At 51.6% G+C, this 18048-nt stretch overlaps 2 protein-coding genes across 2 annotated transcripts; both read left to right on the forward strand.

Moving 5' to 3' along the window:
- Positions 1-525: 525 nt before the first annotated feature.
- Positions 526-5662, forward strand: RSAD1 (radical S-adenosyl methionine domain containing 1; the record flags this gene model as incomplete). The annotated part of the gene is made up of 11 exons (XM_082294300.1): positions 526-690; positions 1133-1266; positions 1346-1550; positions 1623-1988; positions 2073-2136; positions 2223-2370; positions 2441-2495; positions 2863-2966; positions 3042-3209; positions 4484-4614; positions 5528-5662. The coding sequence occupies 10 exons, from the start codon at positions 526-528 to the stop codon at positions 4503-4505; spliced, it is 1431 nt and encodes a 476-aa protein (XP_082150426.1). The 3' UTR covers positions 4506-4614; positions 5528-5662.
- Positions 5516-15712, forward strand: MYCBPAP (MYCBP associated protein; the record flags this gene model as incomplete). The annotated part of the gene is given in 18 exon segments (XM_082294198.1): positions 5516-5675; positions 5777-5880; positions 6369-6543; positions 7307-7422; positions 8093-8243; positions 8423-8538; positions 9222-9322; positions 9944-10052; positions 10385-10565; positions 11084-11271; positions 11819-11965; positions 12112-12384; positions 13185-13306; positions 14049-14164; positions 14612-14727; positions 14918-15133; positions 15608-15670; positions 15674-15712. Coding segments are annotated over 18 exon segments (2493 nt in total), but the record flags the coding sequence as incomplete, so codon positions are not given.
- Positions 15713-18048: the final 2336 nt, after the last annotated feature.

An 18048-nucleotide genomic window follows, 5' to 3' on the forward strand; every position in this document is an offset into this window, starting at 1 on the left:
TGGGGAAGGTGACACCAGGAGTGGGTTACGCCGAACTTCGCGTTTCTGTCCCGGGAATCTGCAGCCACAGCCTGTGTCATGGGCATTTCGGAGTTCCCCGTGGCTATATAGAGACAACTGCTAACATCGGGGTTCGTCAGCTGCGGCTTTGCACAACCCTGTGTGGGGACAAGCCACCTCCCTCCGCCGAAACGCTGGAAAACCCTTCCCAGCCCCGAGGAGCAGCCGGGGAAGGATGCGGGGGCGGGTCGCAAACCTCACTGGGGCCGTGTGTCTGGGGAGGACACCGGCCCTGGCATCCCCGGCACTGGGAGAGGACACTGACCCCTGTGTTCCCGGCCCCGGGGGAGGTCATTGACCCCAGCACCCCCGTCATTCACAGCGAGCATCCCCCGCACAGCCCTCATCGAGACCGAAGAGCTTTGCTTCCGATCCCTCCCCCGGGCCCTGCGCCCCGCCCCGGCCCCGCGCACAGCGGGGGCGGCCCCGCCCGGTGCCCGCCCGGTGCCGCGGCCCGCAGGTCCCATGGCGGCGGCGCGGAAGTGGCCGCGGAAGCTGGCGGCTGTCGCTGCGGCGCTGCCCGGCGGGGGTGGCTCGGGACGGGCACCGGGACCGGGTCCTGCCGCGGAACCGGCCCCGGAGCCGGTCCCAGAACCGGCCGGCCCCGCCACGGCCGCGCTCTACGTGCACGTGAGCGGGGACACGGGGGGGACCCCGGGGCTTGTGCGGGGTGCACGGGGAGTCACGGGTTAGCCCACGTGGGGACACAGGTGGGTCCTGGGGCTTGCACATGTGGGGAGAGGGACCCCGCGGCTTGCGCACCTTGAGGGGCACGGGGCTGGCACAGGTGGAAGGTGGATGTGGTTCCTTGGGGCTCGCACACACGTGGGTGCATGTGGGACCTCGGGGCTTGCACACGTGGGGGAGAGCCCAACCTTGCACATGTCATGGGGCTAGTCTGAGCTGAGGGGGTCCCCGAGCCGTGCACATGAAGGGTCACACCTGTGGGTCGTGTGCCTTGAGGGGCAGGTGGGGAGCACTGGGGTCCATGCACCGGGCTGGCGCTGTTTCCCCTCAAAATGGAGTGGCGAAGGGTGAGGGCATGGTCATCCCACACTCCCTGTGCCCGCAGTGGCCCTACTGCCGCAAGCGCTGCTCCTACTGCAACTTCAACACGTACGTGGTGCCCGCGGTGGATGAGGCGGCTGTGCGCGCCTGCCTGGTGCGGGAAGCACAGACCCTGCTCCGCCTCAGCCAGGTGCACAGGTGGGTGTACAGGGTGGGCTTTTGGGGAGTGCTGGGCCCTTCGGTGCCCACCTGCAGCTTCCCACCCTCTGCCCTACAGCGTCAGCTCCGTCTTCTTCGGCGGGGGCACCCCCAGCCTGGCCAGCCCTGGCACTGTTGCCGCAGTGTTGGAGGCTGTGGCGGTGGCTGCCCACCTTCCTGCTGGTGCCGAAGTCACGCTGGAGGCCAACCCCAGCTCCACCAGCACATCGCGCCTCGCTGGCTTCAGGGCAGCCGGGGTCAACCGCCTCTCAATCGGCGTCCAGGTGAGAGGGGCTCTCCTCGCCGCAGCCCCCACAGCTCCCCGTGACCCCATTGTCACCATGCTCCCTCTGCAGTCTCTGGATGACTCCGAGCTGAGGATGCTGGGCCGGGAGCACACAGCGGCAGAGGCGTGGAAGGCTGTGGAAGCAGCACGGGGGCTCTTCCCTGGCCGAACCTCCATTGACCTCCTGTTTGGGCTGCCGGGACAGAGCCGGGATGCCTGGGCCCAGCGGCTGGAGGCGGCGCTGGGGCTCTGTGACAACCACATCTCCCTGTACCAGCTGACGCTGGAGCCGGGCACGGCGCTGGCAGCACAGGTCCGGCGGGGAGCCCTGCCCGCACCGCCGCAGGACGTGCTGGCTGACATGTACCAGACCGCCCGCACCGTGCTGGCGGCCGCTGGCTTCCGCCACTACGAGGTCTCCAATTTTGCACGGAAGGTGGGATGCCCCTGATGCTGTGTCCCCCTATGCCATGCTGCCCCAGCAGGGTCAGCCCCCCCTCACCCCAGGGCTCTCCTCCAGGGCGCCCTCAGCACCCACAACCTCTCATACTGGCGGGCTGACCAGTACATCGGTGTGGGGCCAGGTAAGGGGGTGATGGGGGGCCAGTGGGGGGGAGTGTGTGGCCATGTGCCTCCTGAACTCTGTTGTCCCCCTCCCTGGCTGCTGCAGGGGCACATGGGCGCTTTGTGCCGCGGGGTGAGGGCGGCCGCAGCCGGGAAGCCCGTGTCCAGACTCTGGAGCCTGTCGCCTGGATGCGGGAGGTGCACAGCCAGGGACACGGCACCAGGAGTCGGGCGGTGCTGAGCCCGCTGGAGCAGTGAGTACTGGGGTCCCCCCCATGCCCCCTCCCTGTCCGTGCTAGCACACAGCTCTCTGTGCCCCCACAGGCTGGAGGAGCTGCTCACCCTGGGACTGCGCACGGATGAAGGCGTCACACACGAGGTTAGGAGCCACCCGTGGTGACACCCCACATCGACCTGATGCTAATCACAGAATGGTTTGGATTGGGTGGGACCTTAAAGCCCATCTCGTTCCACTCCCTGCCATGGGAAGGGACACCCCTGTCCAACCTGGCTTTGAACATTTCGAGGGATGGGGCATCCACAACTTCTCTGGGCAACCTGTGTCAGGGCCTCACCGCTCTCACAGGAGAATTTCTTCCCAATATCTAATCCAAATCTGCCCTTTCCATCCATTCCTCCCTTTTCCTGTCACTTCACTCCCTTGTCCAAAGCGCCTCTTCAGCCCTTTGGGCACTGGGATGTTGATGCCCCATCACTAACATCCTTCTCTCGCCCTGGGCACACAGCGCTGGGGGCACTTCTCCCCACAGCTCAGCCTGCAGGCCGTGTTCGGGGCGCCGGGGGAGGCTCGGGCACTGCAGCAGCAGGGCTGGCTCGTCCTGGACAGCGGGTGAGCCCCCAGGAGCCGTGGGCAGGACCGGGGGTCTCCCCGGGGCACCGGGGCTCACCACCACCTCTTCCCCAGTGGCCTGCGGTGCACCTGGGCCGGCCTGGCCGTGCTGGACTCGCTGCTGCCCGACCTGCTCTGGCAGCTGCAGCGGGTGCTGGGCGCTGCCCGGCGCCCACCGAGGGGGACCCCGGCGGGGGACCGAGCCGGTGGCCGGGACGCGAGGGCTGTAAGCGGCCACAATGGGTAATAAACCACAGGAGCAGTGTGCTGGCTGAGGGGTGTTGGGGCAGGGGCGCCGGCCGGGGGGAGGTGTTACTGCAGGGTAGGTCCCTGTATCCCGGCGCCCGGGTGTTCCTAGTCGCCCAGGATCCTGGTGTCCCTGCTGTCCCCGGAGCCCCGGTGTTCCAATGTCCCCAGTGTCCCTGGTGTCCGGGTATCCTGGAGTCCCGGCGCCCCAGTATCCCGCTGTGTCCGGGTATCCCGCTGCCACGCGGTGTCCCGGCACCCTGGTGTCCCGGCACCCTGGTGTCCCTAGTCGCCCAGTGTCCCAAGTCCTCGGTGTCCTCGGCGCCCCGGTGCGTTCCTGCGTGTCCATGGCGCATGCGTGCCGGGGGCTGCACATGCGCGCGGCGCGCCCCGCCCGGCGGAGCGGTTCCGCGGAGCCCCAGCAGGGGGCGGTGCCCCGGAGGCCGCTCGGTGCCCGCCCGGTGCCCGCTGGGTGCCCGTTTGGAGGCCGCTGGGTGCCCGTTTGGAGGCCGCTCGGTGCCCGCTCGGTGCCCGCTCGGTGCCCGAGGCGATATGGCGTCGCGGCGGGGGAGTCGGTCCCGGAGCTGGACTCCCGCTGGTACGGCCCGGAGAAGGGCGCGTCTGGGCAGCGGCGGTCGGGCCTGCGGCCTCGGCGGGGCCGCGGTTGAAGCGGCCGGAGCCAGCCCCTTCCCCGGCCAGTTACCTCCTGTCATTATTGTGGTAACTTTTTTTGAAAAGGAGCCGGTCCCAGCGGGAGTGGACGCGCAGGTTAAGGGGGAACAGCCCCTGGTGGGATCCCCTGAGCTTGGCCCGGCCCGCCGGTGCCGGCGGAGCTGCCGCGCACCCGGCTCTGCCCGGTTTGGCTGTTTCGGAGCTGTTCTGCCGCTGAACAGCTGCTGAAATCCGGTGCTGTGTTATCCGAGTCGTGCTGGGTGAGCGCAGGGAACCTGTGTGCTTGCAGCTGGAGCTGGAAGCTTCCCAGGAATGTGTTCCACCTGCAGGGATCTGTATTTATTTGCATTTATTTTACCCGTTGTCTCTCATCTAGAATAAAGTGTGAGACAATTCACTCCTACTTGACCCACTTTGGTTTTTGCAGCTTCTCAGAAGTTGATTTTTTTCAATTACAAGAGATGCTAAATTTAATTGTTCTGTGCAACCTTAAAGAGAAATAATCCCCAAACATAGTTCAGCTGGAAATCATTAACCGGGCTGAAAGGAATATGGTGCTTCCTTGGGAGACTGAAGAAGTCTCTTCATCTGTCTTTTAGGCAAGAAGCAAAAGACTTTTGAACGGCCCTGTTCAACAATTGCAGAAGAGCCTGAGCCCGAGCCTGTTCCATATGCTCTGCAAGGAGAGGACATCCAGGCATTTGAAATTAGGGTGGAGGACCTGGAGAAAGTATGTATGAGTATTTTTACTGGTAGAAACAGCTGCCTTAACTGACACTCTCCTTTTGCGTGTTTAACAGAGGGTACTGCCTATTTACTTAAGCCAAAAATCACTCTTGCAACTGATTTCTCATTCCATTTTATCTGTCCTGCTTTTTATAATGATAAAATGTCAGCTCATCAGGTTCAATTGCTAAAAGTAAAGGATTAGAAGTCCCTATACAGTCCTTTCAAATGTAAGGATAAGTAATTTGCTTCTTCAAAATTACATCTTCAGCTTTCTGATCTAATAAGACCTGTAAGTTGTTTAGTAGCTCTCATGGCTTTTGTTCCAAAACTCAGGTCACAGTGTGTGAGTGGAAGCATTTCAGTGATGCAGCAGCAGAAATCTCTTGGGAAAGTGATTTAAAACTCTCCTTCCATGCCCCTGCAACCAGGGCCCAGAGGAGTAAGACAGTAACTGAGTTGGTATCTGCACAGCTGTGTGTGGTGTCTTGTAGGGGAAGAATCATAGAAGATTTGGCTTGGAAAGGACCTTAAAACTCATCTATTTCCACCCCCCTGCCGTGGGCAGGGACATCTTTCACTATCAGAGGTTGCTCCAAGCCCCATCCAGCCTGGCCTTGGACACTTCCAGGGATGGGGTGGCCACAGCTTCTCTGGGCACCCTGTGCCAGGGCCTCACCACCCTCACAGGGAAGAATCTTTCCTAATATCTGAGCTAAACCTACTCTTCTAGTTTGAATCCATTCCTCCCTTGTCCTGTCATTACATGTCTGTGTGAAAAGTCCCTACCCAGGACTCTCAGGACCCTTACAGGAACTGTGCTGATATGACTGCTGTGCATATCCTAAAAGGATCAGCTGGAATGAAGGTGAGTCAGTGTGTACCTAACTGCACTGTGACTGTTTTATTTCCTGAAGTTCCATGCTCCACGCCTTGCCCGTGATGCTGGGAGAATTCCAGTTAGGAAGAGCAACCTCATCCCAAAATACCAACCCAAGGAGGTGGCACATCTTGTAGCACATTCTGTTTCCCCCAAGGCACCCAGGGAACCACTGGCTTTTCCTGGTAGGGTTCAAATTCACATCTTACCTCTGGGTTTTGGTTTTGCTAAATCAAACTTCAGTGACCTGGCTCTGGGGTTGGGTATTTTTATATGTGTGTTGTAGGACCAAGACAGTTTGATGATGACTGTGAAGAGATCCTCCCTCATCACATTTTGGGAAGTCTCCAGGAGCTAAAGATTGAAGCCTTGGCCAGAGAAAACACTCAGGTTGGTTTATAGAGTTAGGAAAATGCTGCTGCGTGGCACTTTTCCAGAGGTGGAGTGTGGTGCCTGCAGTACCTTTCGATGTTTTCCAGCACCTATCAGGAGCAGGCCAGGCCTGAGGTGTGGTTTTCCCAGCCTTGTCACACTCTGGGGGAGGGTTTGCCTTTGGAGAAACTGCACCAGCAGGTTTTGGAGTCCTGTGTGCAGGACCAGGTCATGGAAGGAACAATTACACAGGCTTCCTCTTCCCTCTGTGCCCTGCTGATGGTGTCAGGGAAGAGCTGGTGCTGCAGCAATGCCATTGCTGGAGTCTCACTAGTCAGATAAATACTTCTGTTGTATCTGAGTGTGTCCCTACTGCCCTGGTTTCCTTCCTCTCAGAGTGCTGGTGTAAAAGTGCTGTCAATCTGAAGAATTCTTCTCTCTCCCCTCCTCCCATTCCAGTTTTGGTGTGCATGGTGAGGTTCATTTAATGTTCCATTCCTCATCAGCTAGCAGATGCCATTAAGGTTCCTTGTCCAGATGTTACTGCAGCAGCTTTAAAAGAGGAACATGGAGGAGAGAAGAAAGAAAAGGCACATCAGGCCCAACTAGCAGAGCACAAAGCTTTCCAGAACTGGAGCCATCATATGGCAATGAGGAAAAAGCAGGAGAAGCACCTAGGAGGTGAGAAAAGCTAAGGAGGTCTCATTCTATGAAATTCTGTGTGCAAGTTGAAAAGTTTGATGTCCCCACACCAACCCGCAGTGGTCATTGCCCATCAGGGATAATCCTATTGCCACTGCAGTCTAATTCCATGTTCTCATGATGCCTTAAGAGGCCTCCTAGAAACAGAGACTAGACAGGAGTAAGGGAATAAAGGCAGGTATTTATTTGAAGGGCCTTCAAAGGTACCCCTGGGGAGCCAGAGGCCACTGCCCAGATGGACCCCAAGATGGACAACAGGTCACGAGTTCTTCACACTTTTAAAGGTTTGGTTCATTTGCATAGCAGGGTTAATTCTCCAATTAAAGCTTCAGGTTAATGATGTAATTTCCCTCAGCTTGCCACCCTTAGAGGCCTTTTGGTTTATACTTTTTGGGCCTAGGATGGTCTGGGTGTCCTTGAAGAGCAGACCTGGAGAGGCTTTGTTATGTCTGCCTGGCACAAGACAGCAGAAATTAACAGGCTACAAGAAACTTCAGAGTTACACACTGGGCAGTACAGGATGTGAAAATATGAAAGTTAAAACCTAAGACATCACTCAGAGCTCCCACACTGCTTGTGCTGTTGGCTCTGGATGTGGTGGGAAGGTGAGCTGGTGGCTTTGGTTGGGGGGAGAACAGTGATTTGGCAGGGAACAGTGTAAGTGGGTTACAGCTGAATGGTAACAGTGGCAAAGGTGTGTCCAGAAGTGCAGCACCGATGATGTGACGTTTCTTATTTACAGAAATTCTTCACAAGCCAGAGAATGAATTGCTGATGAATGTGTCAGACAATTACAGGCAAATCCAGGAAGAACGTGACCTCATTGACCGGAGTCTCCCTGCCCTATTTCCTGGAAAGGTGAGAGCCCCACTTCCTGTGTGTCCTGATTGTGCTGCTCTTTCGAAACAGCACAGACACTGTTCTGAGCAACCCTCTGAAGTGCTGTCAGGAGATGTTTATCAAAGCCACTCTGAGTCCCTCAGCCTGGTGTGTGAGCAGAGCTTTCAGGGACATGAAAAAAAAAACCTGAACTGTGCTATCCATACCAGTCAGGGGAAAGTGGTGATGAGCAAGTGGCATTTCTTGATTCTTACCAAAGACTCTTGTGCCCTGGGAAGTGGCATGGGAATGTGTCACAGTTACTGTTCCAGGGGCAGAAAGATCTGATAGCTTCGGATTGGATTTTAGTGATTGCCATGGAGAAAAGGCAGGGTAAGGCATGAGGGTTATGAGAGTATCGTGTTAAAATCCTTTTGTACATTTATAGCACTATCAAAGAACTTGCATTTGTGTGAGGCTTTATTTTAATATCATTCAACCTTCACATGCACTGGATAGAAGAAAGTCCTTTTGTCTTTGACAGCAGCCTGATTGAAATTTTGGCTTGCTCTGCAGGAAGGGATAATTCCTAGACTTTAAAAATGCTCATATAGGCAGGGTTAGACCTCTTCTTTTTAGCTTCAAGTGCCTGTGAAAATAGCAGGTAGCTGCACGACTGTGTCAGCGGGAGCCTTGTTTCCCACCCTAGGGATACCGAGTGGGAAGCGAGTTCTGGAGCCTTCCTGAGCAAATTGGGGATGAACTCACTGGGCTGACTCTGACCCTGACCCGGACAGAATGTGGGCACCCAGAGCCACTCACTCATGTGGGGAAACCCCGCACTGTCCAGAGGGAAACAGGTAAGGGAACACTGCATAGAGGAGATCCCAATGAAATGGGGCACAAGTGTGAAGGGAGCAGATCCTTCCCTGCTGAGCCTCCTCTTTAAAACACCACGAGGCCAAAGTTTGGCAGAGAATGAAATTTGATAGGCATGTGGGTATGTAGAGAGTGAGCTCTTGTATGGGTATTTCCACAGGTCTGAAGCCTCCAAAGAAGATTCCTTGCCACCTAAACTGGGATAAGAGTCTGTTCCTGAAACATCGGCGGCAGGAGCTAAAATCTATCCTAGAGGAGCTGGGCTTCTGTAAGCCGGTAAGACCAGAGGAGCAAGGACATTCTTTGTGTCTCTTGTCAAGTGCTGTACAGTAACTAAATTGCCAAGAGCTGGATGTGAAAAAAACATGAGGAAACTAAAACTTGATCCCACAGTGCTTTTCCTGAAAGTTCCCACATTTCCAAAGGGCCACACCTATGAAAGAGTTGTCTGACCTCCTGAAGTGTTGCATGGAGTAGTCCAGGAGCCTCAGAAAAGGACCCCAAGCCCTGCCAGGACCTAGGAAAAGAAAAAACCTGCCAAGTATGGGTGCAGGACTTTGATTTAGTGCCTTGGGGCAGAGGGAAGAGATCTTTACCCATGTGGAAGACACACTCTGAAATAATCTCCTGAAGGCAGGTGGCTCCTCCTCCTAAAAACAGAGCAAACCTCACTTTTTTGTCTTTGAAACCTGTCTCTGAGGATGAGAAACGTGTGAAGGAGACTTTCTCCATGCATCATTGGTAGTGGGGAATGCAATCATCTAGGATTCTTGGGAATCTCAGAATTGGTTCTTTCCCATGTCCCTTGAGCATTCTTTGGATACCTCTAAAAACCATTGTAGGAGCAAGATATCACAACTTCACTTTACTTGACTGAGTTGTGCATTTGTCTAGTGTTTTAATGTCCTTGCTATATAAAAGAGCAACTTTGTGAGTTGGTCATTTTTGTGTATGTCCAGGATCTGGAAGGACTGGAAGTGATTGGGAAAGGGCAGCCTTTCACATCTGTCTCAGCGGAGGCTTTTCGACATACCACCCATTCTGAAGAGATTGAGAACCTGTAAGTTTTACTTTGTGGCTAAAGAAAGAACTTTGGGTGTGCACCACCAGTCTGTGAGGGTATCCTTAGCTGCTCTTATCTAGAATGGAGCCTCCACTGGGACACAATAAGAGGCATATTCTTATATTATAATCACCAGATTTAGGAGCCTTTGTGCCTTGGGGCCTTGTGTCTAAGGAGCAAGAATCAGAGAAAAGTGTTGTTGAGGCTCTTCCTCCAGTCTTGGCTCTGTGTGGCTCCAGAGCTTACATCAGGCAGGGTGGGATTCTACTCCCAATTACCTCCATTTGGTTGTCTTTTTGTAGCCTTCCATCATTAATTTCCTGGTTTTCCCTGTCCTGTCCTTCTGTAACAGACACAACCTGAGGGCCTCTTGTCCTTTTTCACTCATGTGCCTCAGACAAGTCTCATTCTTTAATATTCTGGCTGTCCTGTCCTCCTTGCCAGTGACATGTAGCTCAATGGGTTCATCTGCAGGGCTGTGTCCCTAAAAAGATTACTGTGTGAGAAAACATTAATTTGGATTATTCCTTACAGGGCCTTGTAAATCACCCCTGGTTCTCCCCTCTCTGGAAGTGGATTTCACTCCATCAAAATGCTGGCTTTTGTTTTCTTTACCAGTGACCCCTTAGGTGACTCCTTCATTGTGGTTCCAGAAGCTGAAAGGGTTCCATCTTTAGTTTTCTGTGGCGAGCCTGCTCGTTGGATCAAGGGCATCACTACTTGCAGGGTAATTGTGAGATTTTAATTGTTTAGTCAAGCTAAGCCTATTTGAGTTCCCAAGTCACAGTTGTACAATGAGTGTCACTCCAAAGCCACAGAATTATTCTGAACATAAGAGAGTGTCCCTATGTTTGCTCCAGAGAGATCTAGGAACAGAAGGGCTCTGGTTGTGGTGTGAGGGTCAGATTCCCAGGCTTTCTCTGTATGATGGCCACTGCTTTGGACCTGCCTTACAAGTTCTCCTACCAAGGCTCAGCCCTTCATTTGAGCTATGACTTCATGCAGGATAAATCCTGCCAGATAGAGCAGAAATTGTTATCCTTTTCTTCTTCCTTGTAGAAGGAAATTGGCATTGCTGCCCGGCTCACCTTTGAGACTCTGACCAGTGAGAAGGCTGAAAACTTCCTGACAGTGACCAATGATGGCAAAGCTGCCATTTGGTACAACTGGATGAGGCTTCCCCAGCAGATCCCCTCCAAGGGGAGGAGGATACCCTGTTTTTACTTTGATACCAGACCAGGTATGAGACCTGCTGGTCTCCAAGACCTTTGTACCTCAAGCAGAGAGCAGGAATTTGGGAGTTACCTGGCATGTGGAGTCTGACTAATGGCAAAGCACTGCTGGGTGATTTCTCCTGAGGAAGCCACCCTGGGTGTCAGAGCTGACTCACCCTAAAAGAGCTGTGCAAGGCAGATCCCTCTCCTGGAACTTCAAGGAAAGAAGGTTGCTCCTGCTCTTTGTGTAAATGGGTGGAACATTGAGAAGTGAATCATTTTCTGATGGCAAACGGGGCATAATCTTCTGGAGAGAAAACTGAGCTTGCTGTAGGAGAGTGCATTGGGAATAACACCAGTTCAGGAACATAGGGACTGAGAGTAAGTCTGGAAGGAGAACAATAGCTGGATGAAGTGTGATAACCAGCTAAACTATGGAGAAGGAGTTTCCTAGAGAGATAAGGACACTTGGGATGGTGTTGGAAAAGGGTCAGGTTAACCAGGTGGCTTCTTGCAGACCAGTGCATTTCCTCTCTTATTTCAGGTGTAATCTTGCCTGGAGAAACTCGAAGTTTTTCCTTTACTTTCAAGTCAGAGAGACCAGGCATTTTCAGTGAGCCCTGGGAATTTAGGACACATCCTCTGTTATTAGGAGGAGCTCTGCTTCAGGTGACCCTTTGGGGAATTGCTGTGTATGAGGATAAATTGGCTGACTTCAGAGAGAAAGTGGAGGTAACCAAGCATGTAACTGGGTAACTGAGCTTTGAACTTTATATGCAAATAGAGGATAAGGGTGGGAGCGGACAACATGGTATTTTTATTGTTGTGCAATTGCTGCTGAGAGTGAGATTTACAGAACGTCTGCACATACTTGAGCAGGTTTGCTAAATAACATGAGGAACTCTGCAGTCTGTTGTAATGTTGTTACTAAAGACATGACTGTGTCTCCTAAAGTGTTCACACTTAAAGAATGAAATTTCTATTGGTAATTAATTTCATTAGTTACTTAGCGAGAAGGGGATTGACTGCTGTACACTATGATAGCAGTTAAGGTATAAATTGAAAATTACACTGTGGTTTGAAAAGTGTAGTTTGGGGGAGGATTTGTAGGGTTCATTTGAAAAGCTGTTGGAAGTATTGCTCTGCTCAATGGGGTTTGCAGTTGTTCATGTCCTTGTAATTCTGTATAATGAATAGTGTGGTTACAAGTGGGACTGAATTTGTGTGCTTGCATATGGAATGGGGACTCACGTGTGGTGGTGTTGTTGTGGTGCCTCAGAGTGAGCTGGCTGCTCGAGAACGTGCTGCTATAGTGAAAGACAGCCTGAATGAACTTCTTCACCGAATTCGGACCCCCGAGCGCACCCCATCTCCTGTGGATGCCTGTGTCACAGAGGAAGAGCTGTTCCACAAGAAAAATCCCAAGGTGATGTTTGCTATTGGATGGGCTGCACAACTGAAGTGAGAGGGGAGGGCAGACTCATGGGGAGTCCCTGGGATTCTGGAGCTTTAAGAGCTGGGTTTGAAGAAGGAAGGTGCAGCTCATGTTTGCCTTTTCCCCTGTTATCACAGTTGCATTATCAGCATCAAGTGGTAAAGCAGCTGCATGAACTATGGAGACAGCACCTCACTGTGCCTTCAGTCTTGGAGGAGGACGTGCCCTTGGACCAGAGGAGCACTGCAGGGGATACAGAATACCTGGAGAGCACTCCCTCTGCCCAGAGCAGCACCATGGAGCTCCCAGGTGGGAAGTACACATTAGAGGAGGCTTCAAGGGAAAAGAGCATTGAGGAAGAAGAAGCAGGTTCTTCAGGATGGAATCTTTCCCTCGAGGACTTTAAACAGGTGGTCACCTCTGTTCCCACTGGTGCTGTGACAAGCTGATGGTGTGTTAATTTCCCTGCAAACAGCCCAGCCTGCCCCAGTGTGAGCCCACCCAAAGGGCTGCTGCCAGTGTGCTGGGAGTTTGAGAGATTTATGATGTCTGTTGGCTCTGCTGACCACACCCTCAGTGCTCTTGTAAAGAGATTCCCAAGAGAGACTTTGTGGGCTGTTGTGTGAAGAAGAAAAGAGAACCACACAATGTAATAGATATTTTAAGCTCTTCCCCTGTTAGCTTTGTCATCCCAGGACTGAATGTGGGGGGCAGGCTGGGTTTACAGCTTCCTGGGGCTCCCCCAAGGGCTCTTCTCCTTGGAGAGTCCTTTCTATTCATCAGAACTAAGAGGGCACTCATGACAGGCTGTGGATAAAGTACAGACCTCCCTAGATTAAAGCAAGAGTGCATTGGATTTTGTCAGTGGTTTTTCTGTTGTGCTCTCTTGGAAATCTCTCTGCTGTTTTTACAACTAAGCTTGACTAGGGAGCCTTCTAGCTTGATAGAATCCCTCTTCCCCAGCGCACCTGAAGTTGCAAAGGGGCTTAATATCAGTCTGATGGGAGAATCTGGGATTGTTCCCCAGATCTTGGGTACCTTGGCCATATTCCAGCTGTGTAGGAAGCCACATCTGGGTGTGTAAGTGCCCAGTGCAGCCTGGTTTCAGACTGGTGTCCAGGAAGAGAGCTGTGGGCTGCTCCATTGAGCTCAGGGACTGGGAATGAAGACTGAGAAGTACCACACAGCCCCTGTGTGTTTTCTCTCACAGGCTATAATGTCAATCCCTGGGGAGGAGCAGCGGGAAGAAGCACTGGCCCAGCTCAATAAGGCAGCTCTGCAGCTGTGTGTTGAACAGAAACCAACTCAGTCAGACCTTCTGTATCCACTCTGGTGGGTTACCTTTGCAAGGAGAAGCTTGTGAAAACATTGTGGGATCAACAGCCTCAGCGAGCTCTGTTGCAAGTGTTGTGATTCAGAGTGCACATAATTATACGAGGTCTAGAAGTCATCTTTACACTCTGGTTTTTTATAGCTTAATTGTAGCAGCTGTCTAGGACCCAAATGCCTTTTTTTTTTTTTTTCTGGAGATAAGTTTAGAATATTAAATGCATGTAATTTTGGAGAGTGTACAAGATTATTTCTGGCAAGATTATTCCAGTCTGTATTTATGAAACCTTTGGGTATTTTCTGTACCCTTTTACTCAGATAACTGTCTCCTCCCTCATACAGTCTCTCTGTTCTTTGCTCAGGCTTTCAGACTGTAAACATTTCAACAGCTTTGAGTCGCTTCTAAATTAGAATGATGCAGGTTCCTCTTGGTAAACACAGAGCAGGTTGATGCTGATTTACCAACGTGTGTCATGCTGAAGAGCAGACCTAGTTTCACAGTAATATTTATGGGTTCCTGGGAGCCTGTTGATTTGCAAACCACTGAGATCTCGGAGGGATCTAATGTGAGGAAAGCAATTTAGCATCCCCCTGCACAGATATTTAGACAGTGGGTGCTGTTTTGTTGGTTTAGTCACACAGGGCAGCTGTAAGCAGCTATAAGGTGCCTTCATTTCTGGGCACAGGCTCAGACAAGGTGGCAGCTGCTGCACTGTCTTCCTTCTGATCCTGATCCTTTTCTCAGCCTCCAGCTGTGGCGTGGAGCAGTTGATGACCTGGTGAGTCACTCTCTGAGGCTAAGATCCCTGCTTGGTTTGATTAAGAAGGACACATATGTAGAAGCTGTTCCAGAGGAAATAGGTAAATGGTGGTTTTAGCACAGCAACTGCTTTCTGTGGGCTGTTGGAAATACAGAAAACATGATGAATTTGAACTGAAATGTCAATTTCAGCATGTCTCCCTGAAGAAAAAGCATCAGAGAAAAACTGGCAGGTTGTGTGACAGTCACAATACTAATTGGGATCTGTGGTTTGGCATCAGTAAAAAAACACCCCCACAAAAAGCCTTTTAATTCAACTAGGTGTAGCCACGGACTGACCCAGCAAACACTGCCTCAATGAGACCTCTTCATTCCTTATTTAAACAAAGAACTCTTCAAGGTATTGTTTTTCAGTGCAGTACAGCTCAGATTAATAAAAAGAGGAAAATACACTGCAAAAGTAACACACTCCCACTGTGCTAGTGCAGTGGGCTGGATTTCCTGGATGTGTGGATGCTTTTGGTTAATTGAAGTCCTCTCTTTTGTAGAGGAAGTAGAGCAAGGAGGAGCAAAAAAAGGAGGAAAGGAAGACCAAACAGCCACTAAGAGAGAAGAGAAAAAGGAAAAAGAAGGCAAAAAATGTAGAGGGTCATCAGGGAAATCGGTAGGTGCTGGGATGCTTGGTGAACCCTGAGTGCTGGGGACAGTGGGATCCATCCTGAGGTTGCATATCCTGAGTTGAAGCTGATTTCCAACCCAGTGAAAGAGGTGCTGCTCCTGGGAGGTGCGTCTTGCAGCAGTCTGAGCAGTGTCCTGATCTATGTCCCTTTTTTCCTTGGTCTGTCCTTGATTAGGATCATTCGAGCAGCAGAAAGCTGAAAACAAAAGATGAGAAGCGAGTATCTTCCATTTCAGTGCAGGACATGAAAGGGGGAGAAGAGTCTGTCAAAGGAAGAGATGAGAAGCAGAAGGTGGGAGAGGGAGCTGCACCTACAGATGAGGCAGAACCTGCTCAGGAGCAGGTGGACTCTATTTCACTTCAAAAATACCAGGAAAAGCTCTACATTGAAGTGAGTCTGACCAAAGCTTGTGTCATTGTCTTGGTTTTGTTGTTTTCTTGTAAAGCACACTGAGGCTCAGGGGGAGAGGTAAGCATTTTGTTAAACTCAGAAAACTGGCAGACACATGTCCCTTGTGCTGCAGCAAGGTAAGTGTGAAATCCAAATTAATTTGTTTCAGCCTGGAATCTGTTAGCAGAAATCCAGCCATCACATAGCCACATGCGGGACTTGTATCTGGGATGTCTTTAGCATTGCTTGCAGACTCTGGAGGGATCAGCTGAATTAATTGTGCCTCAGATAATGTTAAACACACTTCATAGCCAGGGAAGTTATTACTAGAGCTCTGTTAGCAGCAGGCTGCCACTTCTGTGTGGTTGTGTGTGTGCCCATATGAAAATGTACCTCAGAAACCATCTCTGTCAGTCTCAGCCCCAAGATTTCTTCATGTGTTTTCACTCAACTGTCTTCTCTGAATTTCTGCAGGTTTACAGGCTTCTGGATTCAATGGTGAGTGAAATGGTATCTTTATTTGAGGATCTAAAGCAGTAACATGCTCCGAAGTGGGAGAGTGAAGCCCTTTGTATGTAGAAATAGACTTCCTTTAAAAAAAATAAATAACCATGTTTACGCAGATGGAGTGGAGATTCTTCTTTCTGAAGTGATTCAGTGATTACAAATACTGGGCTGCCTCTTTTCTGACACACTATGATGTGAGACTATTGCTAGATCATCTGTTACTGCTACAGATGATGCTTGCCAAGAAGAGACAAGGCAAGAAATATCACCACCTCAGGAAACGTTAAGGCTGGAAAATACTGGTGTTTCTGCTAAAGGAGAATTTAAAAGTGCCAGTTGACATGAGGTATGTTCTTTGTGTCTTGATTGTGCTTGGCTAGCAGGTGAGTGAGCAGGGTGTTCCTTGTACTCATGAACACTGGTACCAGGACAGTAGACAAATCCATCCTGGTTTTTATCATATTTTTGGCTGCTTGTCCAGTCTCTCCTTGGGACTTGCTGATAGGAGGCTTCTCTGAGGCATTCTGGATCCCACTAAAAGCACTGTCCCAAGGGGTGTGCCACCCTGCCTGGTTTTGCACTCACAAATTTCCTTCTTGTGCGGATCTTGCCATCTCTTTCCACTGAGCTCCAGGTACCCATGCCCCATTCTGAGCCAGGTTTTACATGCTTCCTGCCAAGACTAATCACTCTTGAATTAAATGAGTAAAATTTGTGCTATAAAAGTTGTGAGCCATGGTAAGGCCTTGTGTTAGAGCCACCCCTCCTGTCTGTCCATCTGCCTGTGTGTCTGGGCTCATCACCATTTTCCATCTGTGTGCATCACTGCTGGAATGGGGCTTTTTGTGGAGGCATCCCACGCTTGAGCGTGGCACGTTGGACTTCACTTGCAGCAGGTTCCCAGGGCAGAGTGAGCTGTGTGTGGGGTCTGTCTCGGCCTGGTGTCAGGAAGTGCCACCTTCCTGCTAAAGCAGCTGGACAGCATTCCCCAGCAAGGCTTTGGCCCTGTAGAGCAATGACATCAGAGCAGATCATTAACTGGGGATGGTGATCCCACTGGAGCTCTTAGGCAGCAGATGCCTGTCCATGCTGAGCAGCGCTCAGCCGTGAGTTCAGTGGCTCTAGGTGTGTCCCTCGGGCACGTGCCCCTGTCCCTGGGCTGGCACACGGCTTGGAGCTGACCATGGAGCGTGAAATGGTTGCTCCTTCTGCTGAATTGGCGTCTTCTGCTTTCTCATTGCCTCTCCTGTGCTGTCCCTGGGGAGAGGATCTATTCCTCCTCTTGGCTCCCAGCAGTACCATGGCAAAGAACAGCTTGGTTTTTTTCACTGGCCAGGTGAGGCCCCTCGTGTTTTGAGATGTTTTCTCTTAGTGGGTTGTGGGGAAGCATTTTGGCTTCTGTAGCAGCAGGAGGCTCCTCTGGCTTAGTGGGCACAGACCCACAAAGGGAATGTCTCTGCTCAGCATTCCTGGAGTGAGAATTTCAGCAACATTTTGAGAATTAGGAGGAAAAAGGCCTGAAGTTGGGGTGTGTCTCACAGGCTCTGACAATAGCTCCTGCCTCCCTGGAGATGATTATCAGCTTGTGAATCTGCCCAACTCAAACTGCTCAAGCCATCTGTTTCTAGGAGAGAGGGAGTCTGCACGTTCTAGAGGCAACGTGATTGTCTCAGAGGCAGGGATCCTTTCCTTTGGAGCTTTACCGTAAAGGATGGCAAAGCCCATCCATGTCTCCATGGATCCATATCTTCAGTCCAGCCTATTGAAACCAGGCTCCATGTGTTCATCTACCCACAGGAAAATCTGTTAATACACCACCAGGTAGATCCAAGTTTTACATCAGTCACGTACAAGGGAAGAATGTCCTGTGCTGGCATCTTCCCTGCCGACAGAGGAGCCTGGTGGCAGAGAGCGGGTGGGTGGCATAGGAGTTCTGCAAAGGAGAACAAACCTGTGAATAGTCTTAATTTCTTGTCATAAATTTTTGTCATAAATATTGCCAGTGCCTCTTCCAGCCTTGGACAAGGGTGTCCTCAGGGGACAAGGTACAAGCAGCATGCAGGAAGGGATGTGCTGGGCCAACAACTGTGATACTCTGCTGGCTGGCTGCTGCAGCTTTTTCTGAGCCAGCTGCTTTTTTTTTTTTTTTTTCCCTTTTTGCATTGATCTGTGGAAGTAACACGGCGGGAACTGCAGTGGTATTAGAGCTGGCTTCCACAGAGCAGCTTTAGAAACATAAACCTCTCATTTACAGGCCACTTACAGTGAGATGTGGGCTCTGTCCTTAGCACAGAGACCCTCAAGTCTGTCAGCCCTGCATTCTGCAGGACCCTGTAAGGCTGAGTCCTTGCAGCCAGGCAAGGAAATTATTCCTTCTCCTCTCCCAAAGGTGGGCATTATTTGTATTA

This window comes from Coloeus monedula (assembly GCF_965178545.1).
Source record: "Coloeus monedula genome assembly, chromosome: 19".
Lineage (NCBI taxonomy): Eukaryota > Metazoa > Chordata > Aves > Passeriformes > Corvidae > Coloeus > Coloeus monedula.